Consider the following 15,186-nt stretch of genomic DNA (forward strand, 5'->3'; position numbering starts at 1 on the left):
CAGCAACGATAGTCTGACGGATGGGCATTACACCAGTAACAGAAAAAATGTGGGAAAAACACCTACAATGGTGTGGCCATGTCCTACGAGCAGCACCCCACACCATTGCCTGCACTGCCTACCGCTTTAACACTGATGGCAGATGCCCACACGGAAGAAAAAAAAAGTGCCGGTGAAGGGGGCAGGACACAATTGCCATGGACATGAAGATTTCCCAGTTGGATCTGGTTGCTGCATTCAGTTGTGTGAAATGGTGTTTGTTGATCTCAAAAGTGGACCCTGCAGCTGTGGGAAAACACTAGGAAGAAGATAGGAAGGGTATTGATGCTTCTGAACTCTGGTGTTGGAGAAGGCTCCTGAGAAAACCATGGTCAGCCAAGAAAACAAACAAATGGATCATCAAACCAATCAACCCAGAGTTCTCACTTGAGGTACCAATGACAGGCTCAAATTATCTTACTTTGGACACATCTCTCTGGAGGGTTTGATACTGGGAAAGGTGGAAGAGAACAACCAGTAGCACAGTGAATGGACTGTTATAGTGGTGGTAAGTGCACCACGGGAAGAGCTGAAAGGCCAGGTTAGGGGTAGATTGCCCAGAGTCACTCTTTGAGTGAGATGGGTGATAACTAAATTTGAAATACAGATAGATAGTCATGGAGAAAAATCCATCTATGTGATCGCTAAGAGACAATAACTTGATAGCACATAATCAAACTAAAACAAGGTATAATTTGAACCTGACAGAAAATAATTTGTTATTCTGATCAGGAAGCATGAATTTGGACAAAGCTGACAGATCACATTAGTACAAGATCATTCTGAGAATTTTCTAAAGCTTGACTGAACCATGAAGTGTCCAAATACTAATTGGCAACTTCTTGAATGTAAATTCCATTTAAATTTTTTTTTTAAATAAACCTAGCAGTTCCTAAAAGGAAAGCTGGATCTGAAAATTGTGGTCCATTCTTAAACTTTTTTCTTTTTAAAGGAAGACTTGTTGCTTTACTTAATATCCTACTGCTTCTCATACCACCACTTTCCCCAGTGATCATACTCACTATTTTGCCTTCCTCAAAGCACACTGGCCTCATTTAATACACCTTTAATGCTGGAACACTTTCATACAAGCAATGAATTGCTTGTTAAAGTTTGTAATCTATGTACTCAGTCCTTGAAGAACTTGCAGAGAAGTTTTTTTGAAGTAGATATAATGAGTGAGACAAAGATTTTTATTACTCCTCATATTTTGAACGATTCATTCTAAATAAGCTATAATCTTGTCCAACGCTACTATAGATGTTTGTGTGTCTCAGCGTGTATGCTTTCTTCATAAGGATAAGGAGCTGCAGTTTCAAAGTATCCAGTGGTTTGAGTACTATGCCAGCAAATCCTTTTAATACTCTACCAGATGCATGTATCATTATAAAAAAGTGCTTTTGAAGTACGCTCATACTTATGTGGAAAGATCGACACAAACCTTAGTTTCATCATACTGAACTCCTTCATTATACTGATTAGCCTCTAAAAGTATTTATGAAGCTTCTATTTATGGCAGTGCTGCGAACCTAATGCTTGGCATAACCATATATCCATAAAATTTGTAGACAATACTTCTCAGAATATATCAGTGATTTAACTGATGAGTGAGCTGCTCATCTAATCCTAACAGAAATAGAAGGCCACAATAGTAATATTTACTCATTTCTGCATGATATGAAAAGTAAAAGTTGTGCATAATTCTAGTTATGCCACAAGTTCAAGGCAGCTACTTACAAGCCCTGGTGTTCAAGCACTCAGCACAAGTAATTCAGGCTATGCAATTGTTTAGAAGATGACCCACCCCTCACTTAGACCATGTCAAACCAGAAAAATTGTGTATTCCTTTATTGGATAAGGTATATTACAACAGACAAACATATTACACATGCTGTACAAAATATACATTCTGATATGTGAGAAAATATAAATAGTTACAAGGAAAGCTGTAACAAAGAAAACATTGGTTTGCACTGCCCTGGATATTTACAGCTATAATTACTTTGGCATTGGCAAAAAAGTATCAGTAATTTTCCTCCCTGCAAACTGCAAAAAAATATCTTTTTAAAAAAACATGTTTGAAAATTGCCTACGCTCTAATCCCAAACACAATCCCTTATAGATTTTGTTTTCAGGAGAAAGTATTTGCCTGCTAAGAGTCATTTTCCCAAAATGTATCTTAGAGAAGCTACGTTTAAATTCTTTGCTCTACAGTTTACTCCTTTAGACATCCTTGTGCTCATAAATATCCTCAATACTTTATTCATTCCAGAGTTCTGGCCCAATTGCTGAACCCCATCCTAGCTCCAAAGCAGTCTGAATTGTTTTATATAAAGATATAAAGGTAGTCCTCGTTTAGCAACTGCCTCATTTAGCCACTGTTCGCAGTTACAGTGGTGATGAAAAAGTAACTTTACCACCAATCCTCGCACTTGCGAGCTTTGCAGGTCTGTAAAGCAAAGGAAAGCTGAAGTAAAATTATATAAAGTTTCACTTAGTGACCACTTTGCTTAATGACAGTTGCCGGTCCCAAATTTGGTCGCTAAACGGGGACATGTATCTAACAAGGAAGTTCAGATTTACCAAATTTGTCTCCTTGCAGCAATGCTTTTGAATTTCCAGTGTGAATAGTAAAACTTTATGAGATATGCAATGTGTCATTTACAACCTGACAGGGAGTATATACACGGATGGAATGAAGTTCTGCTCTTAGATGCTTTTCCAGCTTTGGTGTAAGAGGTTTTCCACAAGCTGTCTCAACTTCCCATAACCTCAGTTCTTATAACTCAGTGAAGGAAAACAATCTCAAGTGCTACTATACTACAATAACTTTACATTAGGTAAAAGGGGAATGCTTTAACAATCTGGGATGTGTGCACCCTAATGAAGAAGCAAGATCAGTGACAAGAACAATGCAGACAAACTTTTTGTTGCTGAGTTGTTTTAACACACATCAACCTTGTGATATAGTTTTTATTTAGATTACTGAAAGCAGCTTTTGCTCAAAGCAGAGCCATTTTAGTGCAGCCTGATTCTCATCCTTCTCAGAGTACCTATATTTCACCAAAGGTTGTTTAACTGGCACTTTCTCTTATATAATTCTAAAACCCCTGACACCTAAAATGAAAGTAAAGTGCCTGTTAATCTGGTTAACAGAATGCTTATGCATTTCATCACCTTTCTGGCCATTCTGTACATTCAATATCTTCATTTTTACTGCTAAAGTTCAGGTATGGTTCTCACAGACAATAAGGCAGCAAGCAGTAAAAGAGTAGCTGCAAGCAAGATTAATCGAAAGCTAATTCTTTGTGTTCAGTACTTTGAAGCAAGCATCTCGGATAAAAGATTGTTATTTTGTGCCTTAGAAAGCTGAGCTTTGTCTAGTTGCTGACAACAGTCTGCCGTGACTTTTTGTATGTTCAGCCCTGCTGCAGACCTCAGACAGAGAACCCTGTAAGATTTGGGACACCAATATTACGGAGGAATAAGCAATATGCAAGTTGGCACTTTCCACTACAAAAACAGCAAGCAACTGCTACTTAATGAGTTCACTCTTTCATAGCTTAGGTACCTGGCCGGCTACTCTTTGTAAGTGGGACAAGCCCACTGGGAGTCTTCAATTACAAAACAAAACACAGGAATTTTACTGCTTCCAACCAGAAATTCTGGCTTTATGTAAGAAGAGTCTTAACAAAAACACTACAATTCCAACTAGTAAAAAGCGGCCTTTTCCAGTTAAATTTTACTCATGAGCTTAATGCACAGTCTTCAGCTTTTTCTAGAAGACAGCAATGCTGGAGGCAAATGAAATATATCTGCCCCAATAATCTTTCATACCAGTATTTTATTACAGAAGCACACCAAATAGTTCACAGGGTACCTTTTACTGAACTGTTGAGGAAAGATTAGTAAGCTTTTTTGCTACATGAAACTCAGACTGTGGCTAATTTACAAATTAGACTACAATCCTATAGTCACTTACCTGACAGTAAGTCTATTGCACTTAATGGGATTTAAATCTGAGTAGATATGTATGGAATTACATTGACAGTTACCATTTTTCCTACATTTTATCTGAATATAGCAAGTGCTTGGCCATAGCTAATACACAAAGTATATGAGATGTCTTCAAGCTGCAATCCAGAACTCTAAATTATTATAGCAGGAAAGATTAGCAAAAAGATTATCTCAGAATAATAAAGACAGGATACTATTGAGGGTCTACACCCTTTCTTTGTTATTCTGAGATAATCTTCCTTTCCTAGCTGTTCCACTGTTAAATCATAATTATGGTGGTGTATAATATTTCATTTTGGGGTACAAAAGCTTACCAGGAAATGTGTCAAATTCCTTCCCAGTCCTGTTGTGTCAAATGGAAAGGCCAAGGGTTCTTCGATGACTGACCACTGATGTTCAACTCATTTAATTCTTCACATCTTGCACACTCATTGCTTAATTTCTCAGCCACGTGTGTGAACAGAGGTAATCAGTTTAGCCTTTCTAAGCTTGAAAAAATGCCATCATTTCAGCATCCATGAAATTTAAAAACCGACTTCACATTAATAGTTCAGATTTCCAATAATAGGTCAACTTATAGCTTAGATTTTAATCACCCTTCACTTCACACACATCTCACCATGCTTCAACATCCCTGGGCAGATTCACACAAAATTCTCCTTATGCACAATCTTCCTTCCATTAATTACTGCCCACACATGAGACTAGAAAGTGGGAAGAGCCATTAAAGAATGGAAATCTCCAGTGAATGGCACAGCATTTGGTGACTCCAATCACTGAGTGCAAAAAATTATTTACGAACCAATCAATTTGCATTATTCTTAGTAAACATAAATTTCTGGTTTCTGGAAAAACAGGTCAGTAGAAGTCAGAATGATATGACAGTAAACAATATTTGGCATAATAAAAAAAATTACATTTCAGCCTGACATGTCTATTAGTGTATACAAAATATTTATATTATGTGTATATATTTACACCTGAATACTTCAGAGTGAGAAAAAAGTAAATAAAGTTTGTGATTGGACATAGTGAGGTGAATTCCTGCTAGTTGTCAGAAAGATCAAAGAAGTCAAGCAAGAGTTTCATATTTTTGAATACCAAGGAATCTTGCAAAGAGGCTCTTTTAAAGTTATTTTTTTCAGCAGGAAAGATAATGCATGTGAACCATTCATGGGAATGTTTCAAAGACAACAGAGACACTTTTTATCACACTTCCACCACTGTGTTGTATCTTCTTTTTTTCCCCCACCATTCCGTTTAAGACTGAGCTAATATATGCTACTTATTGGACAGTAGCAGAAGGAAGTGGTTTGTCCTCCAGCATGTAGTCAGTGGTTTATGCCATTAAGCCTCTGTTGGAAGCATGAAACATTTTTTTGCAATGGATCAAAATATGAGGTAGCAAAGATACTAACAAATGCTTCAAGCTGCTATGGTTTCTTATTTCATGTTTATGTAGCTTCACGATGTTCTTGTATGTCCCGAGTCCTGTTAAAATCAAAGTTGTATTCATGTAATCTGTGATGAGGCCTAGGGGAAATAATCTGCTCTGGCTCTCTCTCTGTGATGCCTTCATTTCGTAGAACTTGTGGTACCTCATGGGTCTTAGATGGAGATGAAAAACGAGGATGCAACAACCCCAGATCATTATTGATACCCCATAAAGACTGCTGAAAAAGTTCTGTGGAAGGAAAAATTAGAAATCTGAATTTGTAAACAACCTCAGTACTAAGATTTTCTACCATGCCCAATTTTAGCAATAACAATACATTTAAGCCATTTTTTTTCACTATTCTTCTAGAAGTACTGGCAAAATATGCTTAGGAATCATTTTATACGTTTCATAAAAAGCTGTATCAGATATATCTACAAAATACGTAAGATATCCAAAGAATACTACAAACTACTAAGAACACTTATTAAGAAGCACATATATTTAACAATATTTATAGAACAATTGTGGCTTTAAAGTTAGAAAGGTAACTTTACTAGACCTATTTTTTAAAGTCAAAATTCTATTTTATTTCCAGCATTAAAAGCTGCAAGGCATATTTGGAAGATACTGTGTAATTCTGAGCCTTATTCACATGAGAACTTATACTGTGGAATAATCCCAGTCTGAAAATTGGAGGTTAATCCTCTTGGGGGAGGATTCATGAGCTAACAAGGATATTAATAATTTCTGACTGGGACCTAGTCATCAGAAATATTGAAAGAAGAATTCAGATTGTCTAAAACTATAGAATGGCAATGTATTAAATTATCTTTCGATTTCACTACTTGGTCAAAAACACAAATAGTTTTTTAAGGTAAATATTTATTATTTGGAAGAATGATGGAACAAAAATTTGGAATATACCATTTTTACAAATGAATTGCAAAAATCTTAAATATTAAGTCTTATGATCTTAACAGGAGATCACTTCAAAAAAAGACTTTTTCATGTTTATTGGAGACTGGAGAGAATGTTTTAGTATGGTCATCAACTTCATTATGCTGGAAAGTAAAATGATGGAGGGGGACACATACGCAGACAATATAATCTTGTCTCATTGTTTTCCTGTTTTGGTTAATATCTGTAAGTTCGTTAATATAGTTTTAGGAAGAGCAAGATGCTTATTATGTGATTTGGAATTATATACCAAATATTTCAAATATATTATATGAAGAACTATGAATTTATCAACCATGGGGCACAGCCCAAAAGATTTACTCTTTTACAATGGCAAGATAGAACCACCGTGGATTTACAGTCTTGGATTGATGACACGTATTCAGTGTCTACTTATGAACTGGCTCTCTAGTGATGTAATGGAAAGACTAATTAATATTGTTCCATATGGTAATGTTGTTTTTGACTTAATGTTTTTAAAAGCAGCTGTTGTCCATATATATGATGTTTTTGACTTTTTGACTTTTTTTCTATTTTTCTTTTCTTTTTGTTTCTTTTTTTCTTTTTTTGTACAGGAAATCAAATTAAAAATAGACCTCTGGGAATATCAAAGGCAATGTTTATATAATTTATTCCTTTGGCTTCCTCTTCATAAACAAATTGCATTTAGATATTATATTTGGAACCCAGTTTTAAAGAAACTTGGAATAAAATCAAATATGACAGTTATTTTTAATTTTGAAGATAAATAGATCTTGTTAGTGGACCTTCTGCTAAAAGAATCCACTTGAATAATGGATCTTGGAGATTGGACATCAACAATATGGATAAAATACTATTCTGTAAAAGGCAGATTCACAAAGTATATTTTGTAATGCAACCCTTAAGTAGTTTGCAACAGTCAATTCAATATTCAGATGAAAATGAGATCATTTAAATGTCAATTTTTTAAAAAGGTAACATGGCACTTACCACTGTTGCAGGATTGAGAACATGGTTTCCTCTCATGTAGCCTGTCTTGACTGCTAACATACACAGACATATCTCGGCCATCTGAAAGGCTATTCACAGTTGTGGTTTCATGCTGGGGGCACCCAGGATAAGGCTCTTTAGACATCTGTACCATTAGGCTGGACAATGATTTATCCAGTGGATCGTCTTCAGTGTTGTATGTATAAGGGCAATACTCCCTGTTTCTGGAATAGATGTTGGCATTGTCATAGCAATCTGAGCAGATCACCAATGGCCCTGTGCCACCTAATGAAAGAATAATAGTGACAAGTTAGAAAACTATGACCTAATAGCTTTATAGACTGAAGAAATAATGCAACTCATGCTGATGAAATGTTGGTTTCTACAAATAACAATCTTTTTAGGGGTTATTTGGCTGCTTGATACACAATTCATCAAGCATGAAGAAGCCTTAGCAATAAAGGATTTCAGGGCAATTTTGCACAGTAACCTAAAGCCTTGTTGCCTGGGTTAATACCAGGTGGAAATGAAACTGGCTTAAGACATTGCTGTTTGGATTTCTAACTTTGGCAATGATGCTGATCAGCTGTTTTCCAGATGGTGGATACCACAGCTCCTGTTGGATGGATTCCCTTGTTTCTTAATGTCTTCCACCTCTACTAGGAAAACAAGTGCCAAATACTTTACTTTATATGGGAAAATCTTTGAGGACATGCAGTTTTGCAAACAAAAGCCAGAAGCACTAGAATCATACATTTGGAAGGGACTTTAGAAGTAATTTATTCTAATAGTTCAACCCCTGCTCAGTGCAGGAGCTGCTTGCTCACAATGAGTATTTAATTAGTCTAGCAGTGGGGCAAAAAAGAACACAATTTCAGCATTCTCACTGTCATCTGAATTAGAAGAGGAAATCAGCAAAGTCTTGCCAATCTATCCCAGACCTTACCCTCAGTCTTAAGAGATGCCTTCTCCCAGCACTTGGCTTTTTAAGTGCCATTAGGAGAGCTTCAATTAGTCAAAAGTATGATTGGATTTCAGTCCAGGAGAACTGGAAGGCACATCTGCCCTAGGACAGAAGAGAGGGAGGAATTGCTTCTTTACCCCCACCCTCCCACCTCTTTATTACTGTCAGGAAGAGGTTCCGGGTTTGCTTGCTTCCTTCTGTACTTGTTCGCACAAATGCATCCGCACAAACTCATGAATCTTCCTTTCTCTGCTTTTTCTCCTTATAGCCTTCTACTTCCCCCACCAGGCCATCCTAGCTTCCTGTCCCTCTATGACCTTCCTGATTTTAGGTCATTTCTATGGGACTAATTTAAAAAGAAAAGAAAGCAAACACACAAAGAAAAAAGGAAACCAACCAATTGACAGATTTTTTAAAAAGCTTCATTCTATCACTAGTCCTGCAGCCATGGTGAAATGGCTGTAGAGGGCAGGGCAGAGCAACCAGAGAGGATGTGTCCATACACTAGCCAACAATAGTACAAGCACTGCCCTACCAGAAACAATGAAGCACATATCCCATGTGTTTTTCCTCAGATTTAGAACATGCATGAAAACCTTGCTCAGACAGCCTTACCTTAGCTGCTGCAAGGAGTGCATCAATAAAGAACACAACATTTTCAGGCTTGATACCCAATTTGGTCCACCCACAAGAATAGTGCATCTATGTTACTAACTCAGAATCTGCTGAGAGTATGGATTACATAACCGATTAGTTATGTCTTTAATCTTGCTTAAAAAGCTAAGTACCTTGCTGTATTAGATCAATTATGATTCAGTTCACATTCTTTGAAAAATCTCAACAAGCAGGCATTTGGTGAGACAGAGTAAACTGGCTGTGGACAATAATCTACTTTTTGCCTAAGAATAAGATACAAAGGACTTACCATCTGTGCCTTTGTGTATGTAACTACTGGAGGGAGGCATAAGTTGCTGATTGCTTCCTGCCTCAGAATTACTATAGCCTTCCTGTGGCTCTGACAGAGTCCCTTGAGAAGATAAGTAGCTGGGAATATCAGGAGGCAAATTTACCTCTTCTGAAAAAGGAAAAAAAAAAGTAATCCATTATAATTTCAATATGGCAATAAACTATCAGCAACTAGGTATCTGTCAAGACAGTGACATTCAAGCAGGATATCAAGGAACATAGCTTCACACTATACAAATGAAGAAAACTTACCTAGTATGGCTAAAAGAATAAAATTTCTTGAAAGTATTTTCATTTATTCTTTTCTAATGCTAATTTACTGCCATTTATTAAACTGTAAAAAGTTAATAATTTTCACTACAACACTACTTTTTCTAAAGATATAACTTAATTTTTGAAAAATTGTTATGCTATAACCTCAGTTAAACATTTCAAGATTATCACAAACAACAGGGACAAATTTGTGCATATTAATTCACAGCTTTCTTAACTTACATTAATTTGACTTTATATATGATCAGTTCTAGAGAATGTACATGTGGTATTCAAAGACTTCTCTCTGACAGAAGTTTGATAGGTTACCAAAATAGGTATTTCTGGATATGCAAACAGAAGATTTCTACTAAGCCATTTTAAAAGGAATAACTAAATTCCCTTTACCAACTGTCATGCTAAGTATGAAATGAATAAAATCAAACTTGTAGGTTCCCGACCTGTGTTAGTGATGCTATAATCTTCATTTTTTCTTCTCATGTGATAGATGACAATAACCCAAACTAGAGAGGTGCCTACCACACAGCAGACCACAACAATGATCACAATCCCAACTGTTGTCCAGCCATCATCTTCAATTCCAATACCACTCTGAGATGAGTCACAGTTTGGCGAAGATAATACATATAGATAAATATGGCCACGCACTGTACCAAGCGTATTGGACATAATGCAAGTATATTTCCCAGCATCTTCTAATCCTGCATCTACAATGATGAGGAGTTGATTGGCAGCAGCAAAGAAATGCCGTTCTGTTACTGTCAGAGGGCCATCATCTTTGGTCCAGTTTAGGCGAGGGGCAGGGCTGCCGCTAGCAATGCACTGCAGAACTGCTGTTTCACCTTGAGCCACAGTCCTATCTTCCAGGGGCCTAACAAATGAAGGTGTTTCTGGAAAAAAAAAATTGTTAAAGTACTTACACACACACACACGATGGAAACAAAATATGTATGATCAAACTATATGTACATATTCATGGGAAAAATAACTTTTCCATAAATATTTGGAGATGTTCAATTTGACCTGTAAGAGAATTTCATCTGGCAGGTTCCAGGAAACAGGCCTTCTCTGCAGTGGCCCCCCGCCCTTTGGAACATCTTCCCCCAGAGGTGAGGCAGGCCCCTTCACTCCTGACCTTCCGGAAGGCCTTGAAGACTTGGTTCTGTCATCTCGCTTGGGGTGGGAAAGTGGGTAACCATTCTTGGGGGTGGCTCGCACCCTACAGCCCTTCCCACCAGCTTTGAATTTTACAGCCTTTTGGATTTAATATTCATTTATTGTATATTTGTAATGTGCTTTATTTTTATGGGATTTTAATGTTTCTTGTTGTAGCTTGATTCTAATGTAAGCCACCCAGAGTCCCTCTTTTGGGGGAGATGGGTGGTAATAAAATTTGAATCATCATCATCATCAACTTGGGATTAGACCACATTTCATTTCAACCCAAACCTAACAGTGTTGTTTTTCATTTCCAACACCTAAGGTCAGCAACATTTTCTGATGCTGCACTATGGCTCTATTATTATTTTTTAATTGTTCATTTTAATTGCATTCATCCCTCAAGATGACTAACCATCAACCCTAACATTCCCCCCTCCCCAAAAGTGCCCAAGACCTAACACAAAATAACTGATTTTAACTTTCTTAAAGGAACAACAGGTGCTTGTGACATTATCCCTGTAGAAGCAAACCAGCTCAAGTATATTCGAGTATGAAGGTTTAATAAAACAATTCATGTAGCTTCAAGTCTGCTTACCTAACACAGTCAATGTTACATTTGCTGATATACTGCCAGCCACATTTTGTGCCATGCAACTATAAATCCCCATATCTTCAATTTTTACATTTACTATGAAGAAGACATCATCTTCTGGCATCACATGCATGCGCCTTTCACGAGCTGCAGGGAAATCTGTGCCGCCATCTTTTTGCCAGGATATCTGGGGTGGTGGATGGCCTTCTGCAGCACATTCCAATTTAGCCATGGCTCTAGTACGTACTGTCAAATCCATGGGAGTTTTCAAAAAAGAAGGCAGCTCTGAATGAAGATATATTAAAATTAACATGTAAAATTTCCCTCTACAGAACACACAGATCCATAACTCTCCCCTTGTTAGAAGACTTAAACATTTTTTGCTTAGATGTATGTAAAACGGTTAGAAAACTAACTGGATTTTAGGAAAAAAACATTAAAAATTAGCCTAAACAGCTCTTCCTGACTAAAGAGACAGTTGTTTACCTATTAAAAAAACAAAACAAAAACAAAAACCCTCCTCTCTCCTGCAAATTAGGATTAATCAATCTGGCCTTTTTTCAAGATCTAATTTACTTACAAGATTAACCATGATTTGGAGGGAAAAACAAAAAAGCAAAATAATTTCCAGTTTCTCTGGAATAACCCATGTTCAAGAACTCTTCTTTTTTTTTACCTTATCATCCTTTAAGGTTAAGAAAGTGAGTATCTTCATTAAAGTAAACAGAATAAAACCTCCTCAACCTGGACAACCTTACTGGGCTGACGTGATTTAGTACATTAAGGAATAAAGGGCAAATATTTTCCACATAATTTACTTCTTGGCTGGTTCATATATAACACTAAATACAAGAATGTTATGTAGCTGCTTCAGTCTGATTTCTGTGAACTGGCTATGTTTTTTTTTTTAAAAGATTCCAATCCATCTGGAGATAGAATGCACCCAATTCCACTGCAATGCCAGCATTCAGCTGCCCAAATACTTCTGGGCAGTCATTCTCCTGATGCAAAGGAAGAGACAGGTCTTGACACTGCCTACGGTGCTTGCAGAATTCCTGATGCCATGGTGGCTGTTGCCATGGTGGCTGGCACCACTAACTTCTTCCTTCTTCTGCAGGTCTCCTCCAGCAATTGCACTTGGAAGACTAGACACTAGGCACCAGCTCTTCTGCAGAGTGCAGTGACTGTTGCTCCCACTCTTTATTCCATAACCTTTTTCTAATGCTGCCACCACTACCAACTCTTCAGGTCACAGCTCTCTTGACTGTAGGCATACCAGGCATGCAGCAACAGAAAAACACAGAAGCTGTTCTGCTGCAGTTGCCACAACCATTTCCACTCATGGAACTGCTGTGGCTGCCATGCCTCTTCCTCTTGCTCACTTGGCCTTTTTGGGATCAGTGAGCCAAGAAGCAAGCTGGCTGTTGCCTAATTAGGTAACACACCAGAGTAAACTCTAATACGGCTAGTCTGTTTTGGACTTAGCATGATATGCAAACTCATCTGTTATGGCTTTTTCCCTAAACCATGTTTAAGAATCCTTAGTATTATGTGTGCTGATTTTTATTTTCCATTTTTTCAAAAAAAGTGAAAACATGGTCTTTATGCCTAGCTTCTATATGAGAACTCATTCAATCAGAAGGTTTTTCACAAGTTTTTAGCACTAGCCAAATTTCTTTAGATCTACTATTTTAGAGAGGATGAAAAGATAAAGACCACTGGTACATGTCTGGAAGCCAAACAAACTCTGCAAGGATGTGGGCAATCCTTTTTTTTCCTTCTGTTGAGACCCTATGTCCACAGAAGTGATCTGCTGGGGTTGTACCCCATACCAATGAAGCCATAGCCAAAGGTTATATAAGCACATTTCTTTCTCTTAGACTCTTACCTCTCTTCTCCCAACACAGCACTACATGGGAAGAGTGAGATCACTTTTGCCAGAGATCCAAATTGCTTACTTGCAAGGGGCTATTGGAATTAAGTGAGAGTTTAAAGGCTGTCCATTCCTCTTTTATACAAACTAATTCCAAGGATTTTTAAAAGGTTTTTCTCTTCTTAAAACCAAACCAAACCAAACCCGCACTACTACATACCATTGACGGTCAACTTGGCCTTGTTGGAATAATTGGACCCGAAGTGATTGAAGATGATGCACTGGTATTTTCCTTCATCAGTGAAGTTCACATTGAAAACATGCAGTGTAGAAGTATATTCCAGGATTTCGCCATCTTGTTGCTGGTACCTGACAAAATTTTCTATATCTGCATCATATAATATCTCACTGTCCTTTCTCCAGGCAGCAGATATAGGCAAATCACTGCTGCTCACTGCCTTGCAAGTCAGGGTAACATTGGTTCCTTTAAGCGCAACTGTAGTCTCAGGATGTGTTCTAATCTGTGGCTTGGGAAAATCATCTGTGAAAAACAAATAAAAATTAACCACATGTCCTTCTCAATGGGTAAATGAAGTAAATATTGCTATAAATTTTAATGTGGTTCATCAGAAGTGAGTAGGTGGGTATGAAGCCTGGAAACAGGATGGCTGTGTTACACTACAATGACAGCAAGAGATACATTATAAGATAACCCAGGCATTTTCACAAGGTCTCTAACTTTTCATAATTATGTGTTCAAAGACTTTGAAAACACTCTTTAGTCCAGGTTTGGCAGGGGAACATCTTGTAATACTAAATTTTAACTTTTATTGCCCCAGCTTTTAATCATTAAGAATCTGAACGATCTATTTTGAAAAATCCATATTGTCCTAGGCAATATTGTCCTGCGCAATATCAACATATGCTTATTTTATTTCTGATCAGTTTGACAAGGAAAGGATGTAGGGAACTGTTTAAAAGCTTTTAGAAGGAAGGAACTTGGAGACAAGGTGTTGGTTGCTGGAATTCTCTGGTGCTGCCGATCTTTAAAAAAATGTCAAAACTAACACTACACTATACAATTGTTAATGTAAAATAAAGCCTGCTATTAAAAATGTAGCCAAAGAGCTGCATGTTGTCCACTAGGATCTGTCTGTAGCCCCCAGAACCCCCTCAGAGTTGATGGGGGCAAGAAATTGGGCATTTTTTTTCAAGGGAATTGAGGTTTTAGGAGAAAAAAATATAAACCTAAGTCCTGCAGCAGGATTCCTCAAACTTGGCAACTTTAAGATGTGTGGACAGCATGCTGGCTGAAAAATTCTGGGAGTCGAAGTCCACACATCTTAAAGTTGCCAAGTCTGAAAAACACTGCTTAGCGCCTCTATCTCACCCTGTCCAGGTGACTTTTGGAAGCAGCCCCTCAATATGCCATGCAAGGCATGATTCATGAGCCAATGGAAGTTACCCCTAAAAAAAGTAACAATATTGCTAACAAAAAATATATACCAGTTGGATGCAATACCACTTTAGCCTCAAGAAGGAGAATTCTGAAGGCTTAAGGCCTTCAGAATTGTTCCTACCATTTTCCTGTACCAACTTAAGGTTTCCCATAACATCTGGGTTGACTTACTTGAAGATCTGGCTCTGAAATCTGGATCTAGGATTTTCTAACATGGAGAAGAAATGCTCTAGACAATCTCTGAAATCTGGAACTAGGATTTTCTAACATACACTTGGGCTATCCATGTATACACCTTACATCTGCACCAAAAATCATGACAATTCAAATAAGCCAGTATATTTGAAGGCTAAATTAGTCAAGCCATATTTTTCCTCCTGATTCATATATGTGATCATTTTTCAGAATAGAAATTATCAGTAAGTCCATCATAAAATGGTATTGTTTTCTTTTAAAAAAAGGTTAAGAGCACAAA

The 15,186-nt window shown here is 37.3% G+C and overlaps 1 protein-coding gene across 1 annotated transcript in view; it reads right to left on the reverse strand.

Moving 5' to 3' along the window:
* Window positions 1–1,872: 1,872 nt before the first annotated feature.
* LRIG2 (leucine rich repeats and immunoglobulin like domains 2) overlaps window positions 1,873–15,186 on the reverse strand; it is a 62,078-nt gene continuing 48,764 nt past the window's right edge. Inside the window, exons 13-18 of the mRNA XM_063297420.1 lie at window positions 13,473–13,793; window positions 11,383–11,664; window positions 10,067–10,516; window positions 9,313–9,462; window positions 7,424–7,708; window positions 1,873–5,740 (exon numbers count right to left, since the gene is read on the reverse strand). Of these exons, the coding sequence (XP_063153490.1) occupies window positions 5,511–5,740; window positions 7,424–7,708; window positions 9,313–9,462; window positions 10,067–10,516; window positions 11,383–11,664; window positions 13,473–13,793 (1,718 nt within the window). The 3' untranslated portion in view covers window positions 1,873–5,510. The remainder of the gene's footprint in view (window positions 5,741–7,423; window positions 7,709–9,312; window positions 9,463–10,066; window positions 10,517–11,382; window positions 11,665–13,472; window positions 13,794–15,186) is intronic.

This window comes from Candoia aspera, chromosome 3, assembly GCF_035149785.1.
Source record: "Candoia aspera isolate rCanAsp1 chromosome 3, rCanAsp1.hap2, whole genome shotgun sequence".
Taxonomy (NCBI): Eukaryota; Metazoa; Chordata; class Lepidosauria; order Squamata; family Boidae; genus Candoia; species Candoia aspera.